The 23,750-nt window shown below is 32.5% G+C and overlaps 2 protein-coding genes across 4 annotated transcripts in view; one reads left to right on the top strand and one right to left on the bottom strand.

Moving 5' to 3' along the window:
* LOC139525537 (uncharacterized) overlaps positions 1 to 23,750 on the top strand; it is a 228,890-nt gene that overhangs the window by 67,692 nt on the left and 137,448 nt on the right. The window lies entirely within an intron of this gene.
* LOC139524682 (tyrosinase-like protein 1) lies at positions 2,184 to 14,167 on the bottom strand. Of its 3 annotated transcripts, none has more exons than XM_071319680.1 (4): positions 14,106 to 14,167; positions 4,955 to 5,374; positions 4,539 to 4,654; positions 2,184 to 4,223 (listed from the first exon to the last, which is right to left on the bottom strand). In XM_071319680.1, the coding sequence occupies exons 1-4, from the start codon at positions 14,118 to 14,120 to the stop codon at positions 2,966 to 2,968; spliced, it is 1,809 nt and encodes a 602-aa protein (XP_071175781.1). In that variant the 5' UTR covers positions 14,121 to 14,167; the 3' UTR covers positions 2,184 to 2,965. The 3 variants fall into 3 exon arrangements, with proteins under 3 accessions (XP_071175781.1, XP_071175782.1, XP_071175783.1); XM_071319681.1 differs by lacking the exon at positions 14,106 to 14,167 and adding an exon at positions 10,858 to 11,206; XM_071319682.1 differs by lacking the exon at positions 14,106 to 14,167 and adding an exon at positions 6,864 to 6,930.

Here is a 23,750-nt window from a genome sequence, read left to right as displayed (position 1 = left end):
CAGCTGCGCTCAGCGAAGCAATTTTTTCAAGTTATGAAGGGTCGTAACTCTAGAGTAATAAGTGACTCTCTGCTTAAGGATGAAGTCTTCTGACGTTTCAGTCTCGTTGAAATCTCGTTCTGGAATTATTTCCAGAACATGTGATACAAGTGGAAAATATCAATGAATTGAAAAAATATTATAATCTAACTTACCTCTTGTGTGCATTTACAATAAGTAGTTTATGGGTAAAGAAATTTTTCATATCTTATTACATATCAAGTCTTTTAGCCAAAATTTTGGGAAAATGGGTGAGTGGTACAAGAAATGATTTTACCAGAAACATGTACTAGTACATCCCATATCACTTTTTTCTTTTCAATTTTGGTAGATATGTATTTTTTTTTCCTCGATTATTTAAAAGTTGAAATATAGTTATAGTTTTTTCAGATAATTTTTTTTTCAGATCGGTCCACTTCATCTTTATTGAAAGTTTGAATAAAAGTTGATTGTGAAACTGTGATTTTTTTTCACGATAACAGCCCAAAAATCGGTAAAAATGATGGAAATATGGGGAAATCATCAAAATTACATGTACTTTCAAAGGGCTGTAGCAAAAAATAGTGCAACACCATCTGATTTGTTTTCCACAATTATTTTTTTTACAGTCATATAAACTCAAAAATCAGGTTAAGATGAAAAGTTAAATTATATAGAAAATTTTGGCTCCTCAGAGGTGTACATCCTTAAATTCGAACTCTGAAGATGCAAGATTTTTTTCTTTGCATTGTGTTCTAGTTGCATAATTTTTTTATGATGAAAAATTAAGGTATAGTGCGGGGGGGGAATGGGACGGGCGGTCAAGTCTTACACTTAATGCCCCTTCGCTTGGGAACATTTAAATCATTCATATTGCCAGGGTTTTTTTTATTCTGAAGGTTAAATAAGAAATCAAGTACTATATATGTTATATTCTGAACAAGTGTGGACACAAATCAATGTGGATAGTAATTGTTAAATTTGTGTAGCGGTATGTTTGATATTGTTATTATCACCGAGGTTATATATTGGTAGTGCCTCCTTCCAATGTTTTTAGGCTTTCTTGTTGTCTCTCTCGAAGTGTTCTATGTTAAACAGTGTTCAACGTGACGGTCCTCTTTGCAAAACCTTCACTTTTTTCAAACAACTTGTCCTTATTGCAAGTCACCTTCCTATATTACTTGTCAGAAAGAAACAACTTGATTAAGTTTTGAACTTGCTTGACAAAATTATATACTGCCATTGACAAGCATAAAATGAAGTAAAATTAGCTTCCTGTTTTTTTTTCTATCGAAAACTTCCCAGATGTAAGCTGTCGTGTCATCTTTAACAGCTCATGATTGTTATTTAGAAATAATTAATACTCTCTATCCAATGACAATGCTGGGAATAAATAAAGGCAACAGTAGTATATCGTTGTTCCAAATTCATAAATTCATTGAGAAAAAAACTAATTCGGGTTACAAACTAAAACTGAGGGAAACACATCAAATATAAGAGGAGAACAACGACACAACAGAAACACAACACTAAAATGCAACACATTTAAAAACTAACTCTAACTAATATAATATAACAATGGCCATTTTCCTGACTTGGAACGGGATATTTTAAGAAATAATGGTGGTTGAACCTGGTTTTGTGGCTAGCCAAACATCATACTTTTATGGCAATGTTAAATATAACATTTACATGACAGCACTTCAATACAAATAAATGGGAGAACATACAGGACAGAGAAACACACAGATAATAGCTATCAAAAGGTACCAGGCTTATAATTTAAGACGCGGGTTTCGTCTACGTAAGACTCGTCAGTGACGCTCAGATCAAAAAAGTTCGAAAGCCAAAACAAAAACAAAGTTGAAGAAAATTGAGGACCCAAATTTCCAAAAAGTTGTGCCAAATACGGCTAAGGTTATAAATAAAACTATTTTAAAGGCACATGCGCTGTATATGTGATATACAATGCATACTGATGCGTCTACTTCTTTATAATGTTCAAGACTTGCAGAAGCTACCCTTTTAAGTGTATATTTTTATGTATTTCCGAAATGACTGTATTGTAAAAAAAAAAAAATCACAAAAGACACTCGTCTTATTTTCGAGTAGTAACAAACACACTACAATAACTGGTTGGAAAAGAAATAACATAAACATTGTTCTGTTACTACCATGTATTTATTGAGATTTTCCTTTCATGAATATTCATGCAGCATTCATATTTCATCTATAACATATTTCAACGACGTAATTTTTTGGAAACAGGGGGTATAACTCAAACAGCATACTCATGAAAAATTATTCATAAGAAAAGAATTTGTATATGTATGCATTCAAACAATGACATATATTTATTTTTATTAATTATACATTTTATCAGATACACGTAGTTGGCTCTTTTCGCTCTCTCTTGTCTGAAACCCATACACCAAATTGTGTCAAACAAGGAGAAAAATAACCATATGTTACAAAGGACTAATGTATACGTTTTTGACACGAATGGGAAATCTACATTCACACATTTATTTCTAAGCATGCAAAAACTTAATACTATCTTACGGGACGGATTGCAATTATACTATTCTGATTTATAGTTTTTATTTGTATTTGTTTTTTAAACAAATATTGAAAAATACTGATATATCTACCCAACTTGTTTGTTTTATTATCATTATCCTTATATCTAGCATATTTTTTGGAAATTTAAAAAAAGCCATGTCACTTCTTTAAATTTAGTATTATTTGCTTTTTTATAATGTGTTTATTTATATTGGCGTTGTCCTATTTAATTATCGTGTATTAGTCGACCCATATTTGGAAAGTAACGAATTTTTTCTTCTTCTTATAACAGCAGTATTTTTCTCTTTTAAAACTACAATAAACCTTTATCCAAATAATTATTTTCTGCAATATGTTAAATGTTTTACCAATTCGTAATGATTCTTCAGAATGTACAATGAAATTCTATTGGTGGTATTGCCGTATTTGCTTGTTGTTGGAGTTCAGAGTCATACGGAAAGGATACGTACATAACTGGATTTTGTGACGTTATTCGAATTGCCCCTGTACAAATTTTATAAATTGGTGGTTGGCTGTCTTTGACCAAACAATTTGGAACACATATTCTACCACATCTGTCATAAGCAGTTATAAAGACCTTCGACGTATCATTTGTCGGTTTCTGAGCCCCTATATAAATTATAGCTGACTGATTCACGTAAGCAAAGTCTTTGTACTTTCCTTTATAGTTTAGTCCGTCAGACTCTGCGTAAATGATATTATTGTGCAGAGTCTCTGGGTGTCTTATACATTCTTGACTTACAACCTGAGTTGTTTCAATAGTTGTGTTGAGAGAGGTATAGTTAGTTATGTCTTCTTTTCGATTTCTGATCACCTTCACAGGCACAAAAGCCAAATCTGTTAATTCAATGCTGGTGTCCTTAACACCATTGAATTGACTTATTAAACTTCGTTTCCCTCTTAACCGCCTGAATAAGTTTCTAAAACTTCCACGGTTGAACACACGACGAGGAAAAGAGATTCGATTTCGCCTATAAGACCCACTCGTTGCCACACACACGTCTCGGCGGCAAAACATGTCAGCACTATTCCCACACTCTGGACATTTTGGCATTGACTCATAGGTCACCATTCCTGCAATTCGTCCGGAATAACCTTCCCGAATCCTTAAACCTTGCAATCCAACTGCAAAACTGTCCGGATCTTGTTGCCAAGACCTTACTATATCCATCTCAGGATTCACACCTCTCCTGACTTGCAATCTACGGAAATTTTCCCATACATAATCAACGTATGCATGGTAATTCCAGAACACTGGATCATATGCAGCGTATTCAAATTCATTCATATGTCCACCAATCCAGAAATGTACCATGTTATGTTGCCCTTCTAATGTAGACATCTGATCACCCAGTGAAGCTGGTTCAAAAATATCTCTATTAAAACGAAATCTAAACAACCGCTGTATATTTTCTTTTGAGAACAAAAGTCCATCAGACCCAATATCACGAGAAAGTGGTCCTGTAGGTGTATAATAATGTCGAAATGGACCAACCACTACCGGACCATTGCCGTTTCCAAAATATTTATTGGTCCAAACAACGGACTGTGTTGGGTCGTCCATGGCACCATCAATGGTTGGGTCCCAGTAAGGTATTGGAACTCTTAGAGCTGTCTCAACTCTAAAAGGAAGAAAAGGATAGCTCAAAAAGTTATATTTTACTGGTTAGCAAAACTAATTTCAATAGAGAAACAGAAACTGGTGTCAATCTTGAACACCTGAGTCTACTCGCATTTGTTTGGGGAGACATTCATATAGAGTTTGTCTTTAGATAACTTTGCTTTTGAAGGAGAGTCGAAGTATGTGTTACAGTGCTAAGATATCTGTATTGTATTCGGTCATTTGATGGTCTCAAAATAAGTTTACTGGCGGCGTGTTATAAAAAATGAACGTTATCGCCTCGAAATAAAAATAAAAATAAATCAGTTTTACTTACAGTATTAAATAAAGTCTATGCCATGGACAAAATGATGGACCAAAATGTACTTCGTCAACTGCTGCAGTGTGTATTGCTGCCAAGGTATCATAACGGCTTCTTCCATTTGTTCCACTCTGCAATGTATATGATTATGTAATTGTGACAAAGACAAAAAAATGATATTTTAACGTCTAATTGACGTCTAATCTGGTATGTTTGCATAGTTGGTTTATTTTTTTGCAAGATGGCTGTTGGAAAGTTTTTTTTTTGTCGATGTGTTACCTTTTTCTTTTTTTCTTCTAATGATTTTAAGTCACATTTTCAAAAAATAAAGCGAGGTATAATATATAATTATTTGCAAGGGAGATATTTTACTGTTTCTGTTCAATTTAAAAAGGTTCAGCATAAAAGTTTTTTAAAGAGGTTTTTATTACCTGGACCCTCTTCAATCTTGTCACTGCACGAACATACTGTTGCCACTCTATATAAGGGGCTGATCTAATTTCCCTCCTGTGTCTTCTCCATCCTCCCGTTTGTCGTCTAAATCTACCTTTATCTGTATCTACACCGGCGTCTGCTTCTACTTGTTTGAACAACGATTGTATATAATCAGTCTCGTCTGTTGTAAAGTTCACTTTCACCCTCAAATTAGGGTTATGTAGTATGAATTTCTTCACGCAGAAGGCCTCAGCAAAATGAGGAGGTGTATGAGAGGTATTCGACTTTAATATATGCTGTGTTATACAACGGTCAAGGTCGTATGGTAGAGACACTGGTTCTATCAAGCTGACTACAACTGTTACAGCATATCCAAGTGTTAACAAGGCAAGTGTGACGTATGTTGGAGCCTCCATCTGAAAATGAAATTGAATACTGATAATTGTCGTTTACAAAGACACGTAACAACATCAAGAAACTTCAAAGGAAGCAAATTACGAACCACGAACTTAAGTATCAGATTCTCGGCTACGCCTCGGGCTTGAAATATTCATAAAATAATACCAAGTAAGTTTAAATGTCACATTTGAAAAAACGCAATTGTTATATATATACAGATGAGAAAACCATTCTGGTATATAAATATCTATAGATCTAAGACTATGTTCCTACGGTGAGTTGAGACACAGACACATCGTAAAGTATGACATTCTTTGACGATTTTGGAGATTTCTAAAATGATGACACCACCGTCTGTAAAAATCGTCATCATTGATGACTCCTGTCAAATATTTAAAATTGCTCATGAATATTTTACCAGGTGTATATGTTAACCTGTAACATCTATATAGATATATTATACAGGTATCAATAAAGAAGGTGTTTAGATCAATAATAATCATCAATCCTTAAATAAAAACACAATTCTGTCAATATTGCCAACACAATATAAAAGGGACAAAAAACTATGAGATATATTTAATATAAACAAGGGTGGATACAGATCAGTGTGGATAGTATGTTTGGATGTTTGGCGGTTTTATGACAAAAAAGGGTCCTCTTGTTTTCCCCAAAAGGTACTTGAACAGTGACAACCAACCTGTACCACACACTAAAAATAGCAGTGTCTTTTATTTAATATTGAGTTTTAATGTTCCAGACTCATGGAGGAGACACTACTTTAAATCAGTGCCGACCATTCATAGATTTTATTTAGCTAGACATTGCTTTTATTATCAAATCTACATTTTGTACATATTGGCCAATATCGTACTATGAGTGTTTCGTGTACATATAATATGTATATTCCTGTAAATAAATTTTGTGCATGTGCAACATTACATTGGGGGGATATCCTTTCAATATTTTAACTTTAAAATAACTTTTATGTGAATACATTATCATGATCCCTTAAGGGAACACAGCTAGCTGAGTGTGCCCCAACGCTTGAGAAATTGCAAATGATTCCGATAAAATAAGTTCCAAAATTTAGTTTGGGTTGCCGGCAGCAAAAACTCAAAACTAGAAGAGGACAGCATTATGTGCATTTCTAATTGAGGTGAATTTGGTATGCGAGATGGTGTCCGAGAACCTGCATGCATGTAATACATGTGTATGGTTTTATCAATGTTCCTTTGAAGTGGTCATTTCTTACTAGGTTTGTCCACATAATACTGAAAAAAAATCAGAATCTTCCCAGTATCATCACTAAAAGATTTTGTTTAAATTTGGAAATTGTGTCTATGAAGATATATTATGGTTTTAAGTAACGACAATACACCAGATCTGGTAGATTCCAAATTGGCAATACAGCTGCTCATAACTCCTATACAAACTGATTAAAAAATGTTAAGGATATAAACAGGATTGACGGACAACAGGATTAAAATATATATATATACTTACTTACATTACTGGTATGGATGAGTGAATGACCATTTACATAAGAACTCATCAGCAGGCAGGACAGATTTTATAAAAATAAAGAGATGATTATATAAAGTATAATTGCCAATGAGACAACTTTCCATGAACATTATAGGGACAAAGATGTGAAAGTAATTTTAGGGCAACCGTGCATCATTCCTCAAACTTACCAATTGAAAGCTCCGAGGTAAAAAAAAAAAAAAGTAGATAATTCTAAGCCCAATTCACTAGTAAAATGCATACGATACAGTTTCGTTCGCATTCTATTTACAAAACCTAAAAAATATGCCTCGATCACTTGCATTCACGTATAAATGAAATACAAAAAGCTGAGTGTACGGTGTCCTATAGTATTTTGTTAATTTCTGTGTCATTTGGTCTCTTGTGGAGAGTTTTCTCATTTGCAATCATACCACATCTTCTTTTTTATATATAAAGATAATATTTTTTACTTCCATTCATGTATAAATGGAATACAAAATATATAGATACAGAAAGATGTGATATGAGTGCCAATGAGACAACTCTCCATCCAAGTAACAATTTATAAAAGTAAACCAGTATAGGTCAAGGTACGGCCTTCAACACAGAGTATAGGCGAACACCGAACAGCAAGCTACAAAGGGCCCCAAAAATTAACAGTGTAAAACCATTCAAACGGGAAAAACAACGGTCTAATCTATATATATAAAGAAAGTATGCCTCATTTCCATTCATGTATAAATGGAATACAAAATATAAAGAAAGTATGCCTCACTTCCATTCATGTATAAAAGAAGACAAATCTATTCTAATAGATTAATATTCATTAAAACAATAAAGAACAAATTAACACCTTGATAAAATTAATCAAATTTGACAGTCTTACATTTTTACCAGTCACTTAATTCATATATAAGTATTTTAATGTAACTTTTTATTATACGTTTATTAAGTCATCATTCAGATACAAATATACTCTATATTTTGACATCATTTTACATCTGATTTAGACCAGGAATTCGTGTGAATCAAATTCAATATAGTTTTTACTGCCTTTTTATCGTTACAAAGTTATATTGTAGTAATTTGGAAGATTACAAATCTATAAAAATCAAAAATATTCCTAGTAAAAAAAAACACAGTACAAGGTAATAATAAAAATATGAGGATGTGGTTTGATTGCCTTTGAGACAACTCGCCACAAGAGACCGAAATGACATAGAAATTAACAGCTATATAGTTCACCGAACGGCCTTCAATTATGAGCAAAACCAATACTGCATAATCAGCTTCAAAAGGTCCAGAAATGACAAATGCATAAAACAATTCAAACGAGAAAACTAATGGCTGGATTCATGTACAAATTAAGGAACGAAAAACAAATATGATTTACAGCCACAAGCGACAGCCACTAAATTACAGGCTCCTGACTGGGGACAATCATTTTTAATATTTATATATTGAAATTGGATGCACGTTTATAAAGACCTAAGAAGAGTTAATGTTAAGAACCGTGATACACATCAAAATAAGAAGATAGGTATGATTGATTGATGGAAAATTAAAAATATTTATATTGTCTGAGTAAAGTTTTTATAGAAATTGATTTTCCTTTTTTTTCATCATTTCCACCAACTAAATTTAATCTCCTCGTTCAGATTTCTGTTTCATATATACATTGGATTTGCCAATCATAATTGTTTCAATGGATAATATAAGCATGTTCAATTCAATTCAATATTTTATTGGAAAGAGCACGATAGAGGCGTGATCCAAATACAGACAATTATATAATATTAAACACATATAAATGAAATAAAGATGCATATAACAAGTCATAAGCCAATTCTATGTATACCAACCAATACATTATAAACTGATATTGATACCATAAACTTATACATCAGTATTATTCTAGATTTTCATAAATTTACTAAAAAACTTTGCTCCTCTGTTTCAAAATAACAAGATTTTTAAAAGGATATAATATAAATAAGTGAACATAAAAATTAGGAAAAACAAATAGGTCTGGGAAATAATCAATTTAAAAAGGGCGGGAAATAGTTCCATATAGATTTTGTCATACATTTAACAGCTTTCCCCTTGAAAAGCTACGATAAAATAACAAGGATTTATAAAATTTTCAAAAATTACTTTTAAAACTATATGCAATAAAACTATGAAAAGAAAGTAGCGGTCAGTGGGAAATTTTTAAAATTTAATTATTTTTATAATATCAATTTTGTTAATAAAAAAGGGAGTGTAGATCCATAAAATATGTAAATCTAGCTTTACTTAATATTAGAAAATGTGTATCCTTTCACAATAAATTTTTAAATAATAATCTCTCTTTTTATATATAATTACATAATATTTTTAGGTGGGTTTTTTTTTCAGTCAAAGAAAGCAAGTTTTAATTTGGTTATGAAACAAACGGTAATTTCCTACATCTAATTTCAAACTTAAAAATTATGGCATAATGCTGTGTGATTTATATCATTTTTGTAAGTGGAGCTTGTGGTCTCTTGCTTGCACAGGCAAATAAATCTAAACATTGTTTGTACGTTTTTATAACTTCTATCAATCTTATTTAAATATACTAACCAATATATCTACATTTTGATAAGATCGAAGTTCTTATGGTTTGAAAGTTTTTCGTGATAAAATGAGCAATCTAAACTATTTCTTTTGTAGATTTTGCTGTCTACAGTGCATGGAGATTCTAAACAAAGGGTGTTTTATAACCGATAACGTCTAACTAATGAATCAGTTTCTGCTTACTCTCCCCGCGGAGTACTTGAGTTAACCCTTCACTTTTTGGGGGATTAAAATATTAAGGGGTGGTCGTGTTGCTCTCATGCACTTAAAGTTGCATCGTGTGATCTCATGCACTTTAGGTTGCATCGTGTGCTCTCATCTATGAGTCTTTCTTTTATATTTATAGCTTACTGTATTTCTAGGAAACTTCCGGTTTTATTTAAGTACGTTTACTATATATGATCATAATGGTGATGACTTAATATACTTGTATTCTGCAATATTTAATGTAATTGACATGTCGTGGTATTCTTTAATAGTTAACAATATAAATTTCATGTAAACCGCAAATCAATATTCATACGAACATCGTTTTTCAACACTTTTTTGTTTACCAAATGTATGATATTTGACAGAAAAAAATAGAGAAGAACCTATTGACCTGATTATTGTTGAGTTCGTTGGCAGTTATTTGATTGCGAGTGTTATATTAAGAACTTAGTATATATATATATATATTTATAATGTACAGTTGCACAATATATACTTCGAAAGCAAAATAATTGTTTGCTAAAATGTTTTGCTTCAACATCGCGGAAATTAATCCCTGAAATTGTTCCCAATTCCAATTATTCAAAAAGATAACGGAAAAAATGCTACGTACAAATGTATATGGTTTAAAAGAAATGTCACTTTCCTTTTTTTATCACAAAAAAGTCATACTATAGTTTACACATTTTTTTTCAAATTCAAAGAAGTTGAAATACAGTAGTGAGGTATTTGAATCTATACTGTTAATATTGTATCTATTTTGCTATAAAAACAGTAATCACAATTTCCCTTTGTGAAAATATTTAACGAAGGTTATCTCTTAAAATAGTTTTTGCCCCAAGTTCTGACGTCAAGATTTCTTTCTATCTTTCTCACATAATTGTGTTATATATTCCGTATAAAGTAAAGTTGTCGAAGACAACCATCAGTTAATAAAACCAAATAGAATCAATCGCACGTTTTAGGGGAACCCACTATCCCGGTATCAAGTCATGCCCGGTTTTAAGAAAAAAAATGAAAATAAAAATACTCAAATAGACAAAGAAGATCAGACACAAGTTAATCAAATTATGAAGTCTCTACTTTACATAATATCATAATTGCATTCATTAAACTCGCCGTTCTTGGTTAAATACTTTATAATATTTAAGTAAAACTAACTATTTAATGAAGAAATACATACCTGCTCTTTCAGTATCCTTCAATTTGAAAAAAGAAAAATGAGCTTTTCCAAATTAATTTTTTTTCACAGTGTCAATTTTGATTGGTCGTAAATTATGCTGTTATGAACGATTTACACCTTTTGTGAAATATGCAAACGAGATATTTCCTAGAGAAACACACGGATTTATTGTTTCATAAATTAAACATCTATCAATTATAAAACCGGTATCGAACTTACAGGAAGTTATTTTCATTCATTTGAATAGTTAATTATTACACATAATTGATATTTAACCACAAATTATGATCCAGTCGAGTCCTTACAAGTCGTTGAAAACTATATGAAACTTTGTATAGACAATAATCAAGTCAAGACTGTTTGTGCATGTACTGTGAAAGTACACGAAATATATATATAACCATTGAGAAAAAAAATATATTCCTCTCTATGGACACTCGAAAATATTTGGCGGGATTAACAAGTTCATGAGATTAACACAATATCAGTATTAAATTTGAGTCATACACCTGAATTCCAACAACATAATGTTACTGGAAAAAATAAAAAGGCAATAACTTTACATATAAAAACGCAATTTTAAAGGCAGTGAACTGCATAGAGTCTTTTTAAGAGAAATTAATAAAGATATTAATTGTTTTTGAAGGGTTTTATTTACGTCAAGACTTTTAGAATACGTTAGAGTTTCCTCAGTTTTTCAACATTAGCAACACGAACAATACGATTAAAGAATCATGCGTGCCAATTTATTGAATATTACAATTGCAACGAAATTCTCCTTCACAAACTGCGTAATGCATCCATCATAAATATTAATGTTCACAAGTTATATCCGTGCATGAAAAGTGATAAAATATTTACTTTTATAAGTATGAAGATACGACCGAATGACTCTTATTTGTACTTTGGAATCCAAGAAAATATTTTCTTCATGTAAAGGCCCTCGGTGGTCGAGTGGTCTAAGTAGTTCAACTACTGTACCACTAGCATATCAACACTGTGGTTGTGCATTTGTCAGATGCATTCGGCTTCAAATCTATTTGACAAGACCGGCGTCCACCTCCAATAAAAACTGACCGCCACCAAAAAACACAGTCAGGATTCTACTTCGTCAAAATTATCTCCCCATTACGCCAGTTCATTTTCATAATCGTAGAAATGGAAGCCATTGTAGGAATGACGCGCTGTCAATTTTGCTCTTGAAAAACCGATAAATTTATCCACATAGCACCACTACGATCCTTATATGTCAGTTGTATTTTAAAAGACAAATGTATATACTACCTTATGAGCATCAGTTAATGATATTGTCTGCAATGATTCAACTTAAAACTATTGTCTGATCCGTTGTCAGGTGGAATTTTCAAAAATTCATAAACATTTAAAAAAAATTCTAATTAAATATTTCGTGGAAGGGCAGACTATAATTTTTTAGCGGTTGAAGACTATAAACCATAGTTATCACACACAAAAAAAACATTTTTTTTTCAAAGATATGCATTTTCATCATCCAACTTGAAAGACGGTCGTCAAGTACTTTCAGTAAAAAAAATAGCTATTCGAACACACCTACTCTGTTTTTGTGATTCATTAGATAGGTATTTCACTTGACCCATATATATCATCTTTTAGAACTGTGATTTTTCTATGTTATAAAGTCAACCTGTAGCTTTGATATATAAAAATGATAGAATCTGACGCGAGATGATATATCAAATACTCTTGCTTTCTACGTTTTAAGGACAAAATAAACACCTCAAACACGACCTAACATAAAAAGGTGCACTCGATTTTCTCTTTTCGATACAATTGTTACCTTTTTTTGGATTTTATTCTTGAGTCACATACTGGAAGGGCAGACACGAAAATTACTGAACTAATAGATTGATATGTTCTCCGTCCGATGTGTTATATATCTTTTTTTTTAATCGTAGATTATGCATTTTTGTCATCCAACTTGATAGATACACAATGTCGTCGACTTGATACATAATTGTTCTGCTTAACTATGTAAAAGATAAATTGAAAACTTATGCAAATGGTTTTTTAAAATAAACACTTCGGAATTGAGAAGAAAATTGTCATTTTATTTGTTTCTATTAACTTTTAAATTTTTTGTTACCATAGTAAACATTACAGTAAGCATTTATCGCCTTCTCTAACAAAGAGCTTCGATTCTTTTATTCTATTTCAACCGGGTTTCAGCGTTACCAGTAGTACTGCAAATGGCATTAAATCACAAAAAAAATCAATCACAATAAAAAAAAAAAACCCACAGCCACCTAGAAGCCAGTAGTGCTGCAAATGGTGTTTAAAATCACGAAAAATCAATCAATCATGCATGCAATCTTGATGTAAAGTTTCAAAAAATAATTTACAAATTATTCTTTTAAAAAATAATATCCGTGTTTTAAGACCAAAATAAATGTTAATAACACATTTATTTTGGTCTTAATTTATTAATGTTACGTAAATGTAAGATACATGTTGTCCCCAAATTGAAAGCATGATATCTGACCTTGTGGACAATGCTTTGAAGGCAAAACAAATCATCAAAACAAATCATCAAAACAGGTAGAATTACATGTTTTAACAGTCAGGATTCTACTTCGTCAAAATTATCTCCCCGTTACGCCAGTTCATTTTCAAAATCTTAGAAATGGAAGCCATTGTAGGGATTACAAGCTGCCAATTTTGCTCTTGAAAACCGATAAATTTATCCACATAGCACCCGATTACGATCCTATCTATGGATTATTTTGGAAAAAAAAGTTTGTTTCCAGTTTTTGGAGAAAAAAATAATTTGTTTTTGACCTTGAGAAAAAAAAATTGTTTGTTTCACCCTCAGCTGCCACTATATGTAATGCTAAAATTGAAAAAAAAAATTGTTTTCGACTTGTCGCCAAAAAAATAGATTGTCTTTCGCAGAAAAAAAATCCATACCCCCCTCCCCCGAAAATCAAATGGTTGCTGCCTTGTGACCCCTTCTGTAGCCATTTTTGTACGAAATTTCCAAACTTCAATTTTATCAAAACTACACTGAAATATAATGAATAATAGAGATAGGCCATTTAGTGCATATACCAAGGGGAAACTTGATGGAAAGCATAATCATTTAATATTTACTGTTTCATTGCTTTTACTAGAAAAAGAGTACTTTGTGGCAAATAAAACATGATTTTTATAGAAAATCCACAGTCTTTAATACAGAGGTTTTTGTTATAAAATTTAAAACATAGATTACTCACTTGCTTTTCTGTCATATGCTAATGTTCATTTTCTACAAAATGTTCTAACCAACCTGTAAATTCCAAATTACATTGATACCTAAGGTATATAGGAATTTATTTTTTCCTGAGACAAGTGCCTGTGAAAGACTGTCGTCAAGTACTTTAAGTAAAAAAAATAGCTATTCGAACACACCTACTCTGTTTTTGTGATTCATTAGCTAGGTATTTTACTTGACCCATATATTTCATCTTTTCGTACTGTGATTTTTTTATATTATTAAGTCAACTTGTAGTTTTGATATATTTTAAAAAGTGATAGAATCTGAAGCGAGATGATATATCAAATACTCTTGCTTTGTACGTGTTAAGGACAAAATAAACACCTCAAACACGCCCTAACATAAAAAGGTGCACTCGATTTTCTCTTTTTCGATAAAATTTTATCCATTTTTTGGATTGTTTTCTTGAGTCACATAATGGAAGGGCATGTTCTCCTGGTATAAACCACCCATCAATGTAGACATAAAACCAATACTTGCACCAAATAAACAAGTATAATCAATACTTGTACAAAATATCCAAGTAACATCAATACTTGTACCAAATATCCAAGTATAACCAATACTTGTACCAAATATCCAAGTATATATATGTACACACTCTGCATATAAACGCCATAAAAGGCTATAATAAATACCAAAGACTTTGTAAAGTGGATAGTCGCACGACAACGCCGATGCTCTATATTTAATGATAAATAATCTCAATACATACATATATATCTACACATATAATATATAACTCAAACATCAGTATCGACACAAAAAACTCTCCAAATAAAAAGCTTAATAAACTTTAACCAGAATTAAAATTTACCAAGAAAATTCGACTGCTCAGATTGACGATGTCGTGCTGAATGATAACATAGGCAATAAAATACCGCGAAAATAATTTTGAAGCGGGAAAACATTACGCCCTCTATGCTACATATGATGAAACACCCAGGAGAAATTAATTTCACTCTAATGCACTGCCCGTTTAAACGAATGAAATTATAATTCTCCTGGTATAAACCACCCATCAATGTAGACATAAAACCAATACTTGCACCAAATAAACAAGTATAATCAATACTTGTACAAAATATCCAAGTAACATCAATACTTGTACCAAATATCCAAGTATAACCAATACTTGTACCAAATATCCAAGTATATATATGTACACACTCTGCATATAAACGCCATAAAAGGCTATAATAAATACCAAAGACTTTGTAAAGTGGATAGTCGCACGACAACGCCGATGCTGAACCCAAAGAACGGGAAGCTATTTAGTACTATGTATGCAAAATTATAAAGTCCAAATGTAAATAAAACAAAAAAGATATTCATTTCCCAAATTCTGAGAAACAATCCTACGTTTTGATAAATCTTCTTTCACATAGCCATCCTTTGAAGTTTCCGACTTCCAACGTCCATGACGTTTAAAAAGTCTATCTGAAAAACCAAACCTTGCAGCGGTAATAGCACCACAAGATCGTAAACTATATAATCCGTATGCTTTTATATCGGTAACAAATGGAGAAAATTGCATCAAAGTAAATTCCCTCATCCTTGTATAGTTTAAAGGCTAATTTGTTGAACGAAAAACAAAAAGTTCTTTCACTTGTGACAATTCCTGAATGAATACAAATTTTAATCAGATTAAATGCTACTCTATGCATATATAATTCCAAATTAGGACTGGACGCAAATTTGTGCGTTTTTCACAATAATAAACCACTTTCCATCTCTGTAAATATCCGTTCTTCCGATACAAATTGAAATGTGTATTGACTTGCAATTAATTGCATAATAACGCAGATTCAACAATTCTGATACACTTAAAACATAGATATCCCAATATACACGCACCAATGGTACGTTGTGTAAAAACGATTATATACACAAAATAACTTATTATACGCATCCTGTAATAACTCATCGGCTCTTCCTTCCAGATTTGTGGGCCTAATTTCTTTTCAACATCCTCAAAAACATATTTCACTAATTGAGAATCTGTTGTAGAATCTACACCAGTAATCGAGTGCACCCCTCTATACTATAGTATGCAGATACATACAGGACTAGACAAAGCAATATCGTTTCTGAACACCTGGAAAAAACATATGAAATAACATAAATTTAAATTGATATGTGATTCCTTCCAAGTTTTCAAATAGTTCATCAATACAATACATTATACACCAATAAAATGAAAAATTACAATAAAGCATATGCAATAAAAATTACCCCAATACATGAAAACTATCACCAAGTTAATACTAGTTAATTTAATGTCACCCTAAACTCCATTCTAATAGCCAACACCGTAAATGGTAAATCCATATACCAAAAGCCGATTTATTCCCTCTACCAAATAAAAAATTAGCTTTGTTAGTAGGTAATGTAAACCCAACACCTGATCAATAAATATATCTCCTTTGGGACATAAAAACGGCCAGTAAAACGCCGATCTCCACAAAGGTAAAATAAAAGTTCTATATGCCTTGTACATGTATACATAAGGACTTTCAATAATAGGCAAACTGGGGGAACATACCACCCATTTATACCTTCTGATCAATTAATCTATCTTCTTTGGGACATAAAAACGGCCAGTAAAACGCCGATCTCCACAAAGGTAAAATAATAGTTCTATATGCCTTGTACATGTATACATAAGGACTTTCAATAATAGGCAAACTGGGGGAGCATACCACCCATTTATACCTTCTGATAAATTATTCTATCTCCTTTGATATATAAAAACGGCTAATAATACGCCGATCTCCTCAAATGGTAAAATAATAGTAAAGTATGCCTTACACTGCTGCATGTATACATAAGGACTTTCAATAATAGGCAAACTGTGGGAACATACCACCCATTTAAAAACCTTGCCAATAGATAGTGAACGCATCAATAAACATGAATGTACATTCCAATACCTGTAGTAAAATACAGGTAATCGATGGTTATGATCACTAACAAACCAATTAATTTCATGAGGACCCAAACAGGGAATCCAAATATTCAAAATTATGTACTGCAAAACGGCAGTCATCAGTATTTATGATACGACTTATATAGTCTGCAATTTTATCTATGCCCTAGGTATCCATTCAACCTCTAAGAACAAGACTTAATTGTGCTTCTAACAAGTCACAAAAATGACATACGCAATATCTGCAAATAAGGCTTCATACTGCCCTTATATAAACAATAACAAAAAGTTTTGGTTATCCGTAAACCATCAATGCGTTTATCTCTCATAAAATCCGTCCAAGAAGCCATATATATTTAACAGCCGTAAGTTCTTCCAAATAGAACTATGGTATACATCGTATTCATGACACATACCTTGAGCAATAATCTCACTGAACTGAAAGTCCAATATTAGATTCATATAGGCTGATATAACATCAAAACTAATGATTTAATCATAGTATAGCCACATTCCTATGACATATATACGAAATGGATATAATTTGACCAACGGAAGCTACAGTTCTCCCATTAAATTAACCTCAATATTCTGAAGATAGTTTAACTTGTTTTATGGTATCAAACAGTTATGAGTCTCTCAACCGGTTATGCTTATGATAACTTTGTCTGTATCAATGAAATACTTTAGTAACCAAATATGTCAATGTATAACTGGGAGACCATGTGGATACAACCACTTTGATCAATAAGGTCTTGTCTAACTCAGGTGGCAAACTCTGTACACACGTTAATATCAGAATCGGTGACAAATCCATAAATCTATATACATAAAATTTAAATTACTTATCATTCACATCAATTTAATTAGTGGTCACGTAACTTCAGTAAATATATATTAAGAAAAACTTCATCCCAAAAAGGAGAACGAGAATACAAATATATATGAACTTCCATCCAAGGATTTATTTAGTAGTCTTAACTATTATACCTCGTCATATGTTCAGTAAAAACCAAGATGATCAGAATGCAGATCGTATATATGCCTATCTGGCGATAAGCTGAATGTTAAACGTAAAACAATAAAAATATGTTTAATTAGATTGCATATCTACCAAGATATCTTCAAATTTCACAAAGGTGTTTTCCATAGATGTAAATGACATGACCTACAATATATATCTAAAATTAAAACTTTGATTACCATTGCTTAGAACAGAGGTAGCAAGTGGTGGCAAGTGAATAAGCAAACCAATGGTTTACATCAGTACATTCAATAATAAGTCCTCTAAACAAAAAGATCTTCAATAGTTTATAAAACAAGATCACTGTATGTAATAGCAGAATAATGTTTTGTAAACAAACGGACAGCCGTGTAGTACAATTTAATAAAAGAGTATTTATAAGCGTGTAAAATGGTATCGGTATTTAAATTGTCGGTAATGAAATCATGACAACCAATGTTATACCAAAAATCAATATATCTCTATAATCTATCTCTGACGATAATTTTAGACTGACCTTGTTCATATTCAATGTAGTCGTGTGTGAGAAAAGTGTGCACTCGATTGACTACTAATATAAATATTAAATACTCATCTTATATAAATAATTCCTGATTTGGACCATAGACTGCTTTCGAGTTGAATAGGCATCTATTCCTCAAATATTGGTTATCCACAACCATAGCAGGCTCCTTCCTGAAACTTTAAGACTGACTTCCGCTCATGCTGGACATGTTGCAATATAACGGGAAAACGGCATATACAACCGGGATGAGGTTCTCGAAAGGGCTGCTGTTGAAACTTTAATTGTTGTTTACTAGTGTTGAAAATGTCCTGTTGTGAAACACCATGCAGGAGATTCCTCAAGTAATGCAGAATCTGGGTTCATTGTCAAATTCAAGATAGGCAGCGTACCAAGAAAATTCGACTGCTCAGATTGACGATGTCGTGCTGAATGATAACATAGGCAATAAAATACCGCGAAAATAATTTTGAAGCGGGAAAACATTACGCCCTCTATGCTACATATGATGAAACACCCAGGAGAAATTAATTTCACTCTAATGCACTGCCCGTTTAAACGAATGAAATTATAATTCTCCGTCCGTGGTAAAAAAAAATCAAAAATCGGAGGTTATGCATTTTCTACATCCAACTTGATAGATACCCATGTCGTCGACTTGATATCTAATTGTTTTGCATTACTATGTAATAGATTAATTGAAAACTTATGCAAATGGTGTTTTTAAAATAAAACACTTCGTAATTGAGAAGAAAATTGTCGTTTTATTTGTTTCTATTAACTTTTAATTTTTTTTTTACTATAGTGAACCTTACAGTTAGCATTTATTGCCTTCTCTAACAAAGAGCTTCGATTCTTTTGTTCTATTTCAACTGGGTTTCCGCCTGTTAAACTATCATCAGATTTTTATCGATTTAAGAATGGCATTACAGAGAAAGCGAGAGACGCAGAAATTTTTCTTGATATTTTGTTCTGTAAAAAAAAGAGTGAGCCGTTAATATCAAATATTTGGAGAGTTGTCTCGTTGGCACTCAAACCAGATCTTCTTATAAATATAATCATACATTGAAATGAGAATGACCATAAAAAGACCACAAAAACCTTAAAAATATTTAAATGTATATTTTATAACAGACGATATAATATACGATTGCACATGTTTGTCTTATTATTCTTTTTTTATTTATTTATCAGTTACTGTGTATAGGAAGATGCGGTATAAGTGTCAATGAGACAACCATCCACATTCACAATTTATAAAAGTAATCCATTACTAGTGAAGGTCAAGGTACTGTCTTCAACACGGAGCCTTGGCTCACACCGAACAGCAAGCTATAAAGGGTCCTAAAAATTACTAGTATAAAACCATTCAAACGAGAAAACCGACGCTCCAAACTATAAAAAGCCAGAATGTGTCCATAGTCCACGGATGCCCCACTCGCTTTATCATTTTATATGTTGACCGTGAAATTGGGATCTATACTCTAATTTGGCATTATAATTAGAAAGATCACATCATAGATAACATGTGTACTGAGTTTCAAGTTGATTGGACTTCAAATTCATCAAAAATTACCTTGACCAAAAACTTGAAAAACCTGAAGCGGGACAGACGGACGAACGAACTGACGCACAGCCTGTGAACATGATGCCCCTCTACTGTCGTAGGTGGATATTAAAAAAAAAAAGAGAAACGAGAAACACTTATGAACCATATCAACAAACGACAACTACTGAACATCAGATTCATGAATTAGGACAGGTTCAAATAATTGCAGCGGGTTTAAACGTTTTAATTGTACCAAACCTTCACCCTTATCAGAAACAATAGTGTAACATCACAACATAGAAAGACACACTATAAAACATCAAACGGAATGGCTGAACTGAACATACACTGAACGATATGACGGTCTCTATATCGGTTCATATGACCATCGATAAATAGTTAAGATGGCTGGTCGAAAATACGATCGAAATGCTGATACAAAATAACGAATCCATGAATAATAAATAGTTTATTTTTTATTTTTTGTTGTTTGGATGAACGAAATGGAACAATTAAAACAATATATTGGTAGTTTATTGCATTTGTACATCAGAAATTCATCTGCAGCCACTAGTATTGTTATTCTGACTGATTAAATATCTCTCTTGGTCAAGTATTGTTTTACTCATCTTTTACGTAACTTTAGTATCTAAAGTTATAAAATTTATACATTACTTGGAATGAGCAATTCTAGTGTCTTACAAATGTTGGCTTCATTGCACTACGGATAGGGTAGAGATTAGCTCTAGGTTAAAGCTATATATGCTTCAAGCAGTCAATCAAGAGACAATAACGCCTTGGATACATTATCTACTATAACCCAATATCTATATTTATCGGTAAAATATAGAGAAGTGAAGCGATAAAATAACCAGATATTTTCCCCGATGTTATATATTACTGGACTACGAACTGGGACTAAATTACATCATTATATCATTCCTATGTCATAATAATGCTTCTAACAATTCCGTGAAAAAGTTTGACAAAGTTGTCTTTAAAAACAAAATTAAACCACATATTGACCTAAATGTTGGCGACGAAGATTACGAATTTAAGGATCGCTATATATATTGCCTTTAATTCGTCACAGGCGACACAAAAAAGGCACTAGAGTTTTGAATGTAATTATCGGTCTTACTTAATGGCAGACCAAAATAGTCAAATTTTTTCTGCTTTTAAATGATGCTCTATAAGTTAAGTATAACCAAGTGGAACGCGGAAATGAGCAATAAAACTGTCAATTTTAAAAAGGGCATGTCACATGTCAGATTATGAAGATTTCTCATGTCTACAATATCTATAGTGCATATACAAAATGGTGACTGGTGTGGGTGAAAGTCAATGAGACAGCGAACAGCGAAAAACAAGTTGGTTGACACTCTTTTTCTCTTTGAAGTTCGAAGAATAATTTTCATGGCCCGCTATTGTCGAGGGCTGTGATACATATTTGTTTGTCGTTCATTTTTTGTACAAATAAAATGCGGTATGGGCTTTGCTCATTGTTGAAGGCTGTACGGTGACCTATAGTTGCTAATGTCTGTCATTTGGTCTCTTGTGAAGAGTTGTCTCATTGGCAATCACACCATATCTTCGTTTTTATAAGTAGTTCATCTACATGTCTGTCAAGTGAGTTTGTGAGTTCTAATCCAGCATGTGCTAATACCTCATCCTATTTAATTAATTGACTATTATTACCAGTTTTCCTGTCGATAATCAGTGGTTAGATTTTTTCCCCGACTTGGAACAAAAAACAGTATAACCAAGAACTATGAAAGTGGTGTTAAACATGTCTGTTCCTTATTTACATTAATGACATGCCAGACAACCTCAAAAGTAATGTTCGCCTCTTTGCAAATGACACTATTGTGTATCTAACAATTTCATCATTAGATGACTGTCACACCCTTCACTCAGACCTACATAAACTGAAACAATGGTAGCAAGAATGGCTTATGTCCTTTAACCCAGACAAATGTGAAATCATCCACATAACAAGAAAACATAAACCAATCATCTAGAAATACACACTACATGATCATATTTTTAAATCAACAAAGCAAAATATCTTGGCGTTTCCATCACTAACGATCTGACATTGAATTCTCATATAAATGACATCACAAACAGAGCAAATGCATCACTGAGATTTATTAAAAGAAACGTCAAAACCAACAGCATAAAAACAAAAGAGCTGGCTTACAAAACATACGCAAGACCAACCAGATGCTCCGCAGGGCGCAGCTTTATACGACCGCAGAGGTTGAACACTGAACGGTTGGGGCAAGTATGGACACAACATTCCAGCTGGATTCAGCTCTAAATTTGGATTGTGATTAAATAGTTGACACAGCATAGGTTTCGGACACAAAATGAATGTGGTCTAATGAACTTAAAATATTTTTTTTGCCTTTGAGCAATTCACTATGCTGTTGAATATTAATCCTCTCAAAAAAATGTTTGAAGAAATTTTCTTTTTATTTTTGAAATCTGAAATGAGAAAAATTCCCCCCCCCCCCCCCCCCTCTATAAAAGTTAATATGAGGACCAATACAAGAACAAGAGTGATTATGGAAAACTTTTACTCGCACATGCACATGATTCACCAAAATAAGTATGAATTAAGTATGACCCTCTGCTGTTGTTTTTTATTTGGTCGGGTTGTTGTCTCTTTGACACATTCCCCATTTCCATTCTCAATTTTATGATATGTGATATGTGATGAAATACTTCTGTGGAATCTTTAATGTATTTTACCTAGCTGTAATTTCCTTGGAAAAAAATGTACATATATTTTTTTTTAAAGACATTTCTACTGGAACCTTTATGAGAAAAGGCTTGATTAATTAACCACAATTCAATGTTATCATAAATGCCTTTCCAGTAGATTACTGTTAAGATATCTTCAGAAACATCGGATTTCATGATGGCTTCCATTGAAACCTGTAACCACTCCAGCATTCATTATTGGTGTTAAATTAAATATTTAGTACAGGTTTTAATCCTAGTGATGAAAAAACAACAAATTTGAAAACAAATTGTTTTGAAAAAAATAATACATGAAGGTCGGAACTCAATAAACCCTTTAACCAATAAAGTCTAATTAAATTTTAACGAAATTCAATTCATTCCTTATAGACAAAGCTGCTCAAACTTTAACCAGATGCTCCGCAGGGCGCAGCTTTATACGACTGCAGAGGTTGAACCCTGAACGATTGGGGCAAGTATGGACACAACATTCAACCTGGATTCAGCTCTAAATTTGGATTGTGATTAAATAGTTGATACAGCATAGGTTTCTGACACAGAATGAATGTGGTCTAATGAACTAAATCAATTTCTCAGCCATGTCCTTAGTGCACCAATGAAGGATTGGCAGGCACACCAGCAGCTGCCCTTAGTCAATGCTTTACTCTTGTGGCCGGAAAAAACTTGTCACGTGTTGCGTAAAGCGAAGGTAGCGCTCCTCCCTGGATGATATGTTTTTTGGGTCTCATCAAAGTGAGAGGGTTAGCGCTATAAAACCAGGTTTATTCTACCATTTTCTACATTTGAAAATGCCTGTATCAAGTCAGGAATATGATAGTTCTTGTCCATTCG

The sequence above is a fragment of the Mytilus edulis genome, chromosome 5 (assembly GCF_963676685.1).
Source record: "Mytilus edulis chromosome 5, xbMytEdul2.2, whole genome shotgun sequence".
Taxonomy (NCBI): Eukaryota; Metazoa; Mollusca; class Bivalvia; order Mytilida; family Mytilidae; genus Mytilus; species Mytilus edulis.
Note: the sequence above shows the minus strand (reverse complement) of the source record. Positions and strands in the feature narration are given on the sequence as shown.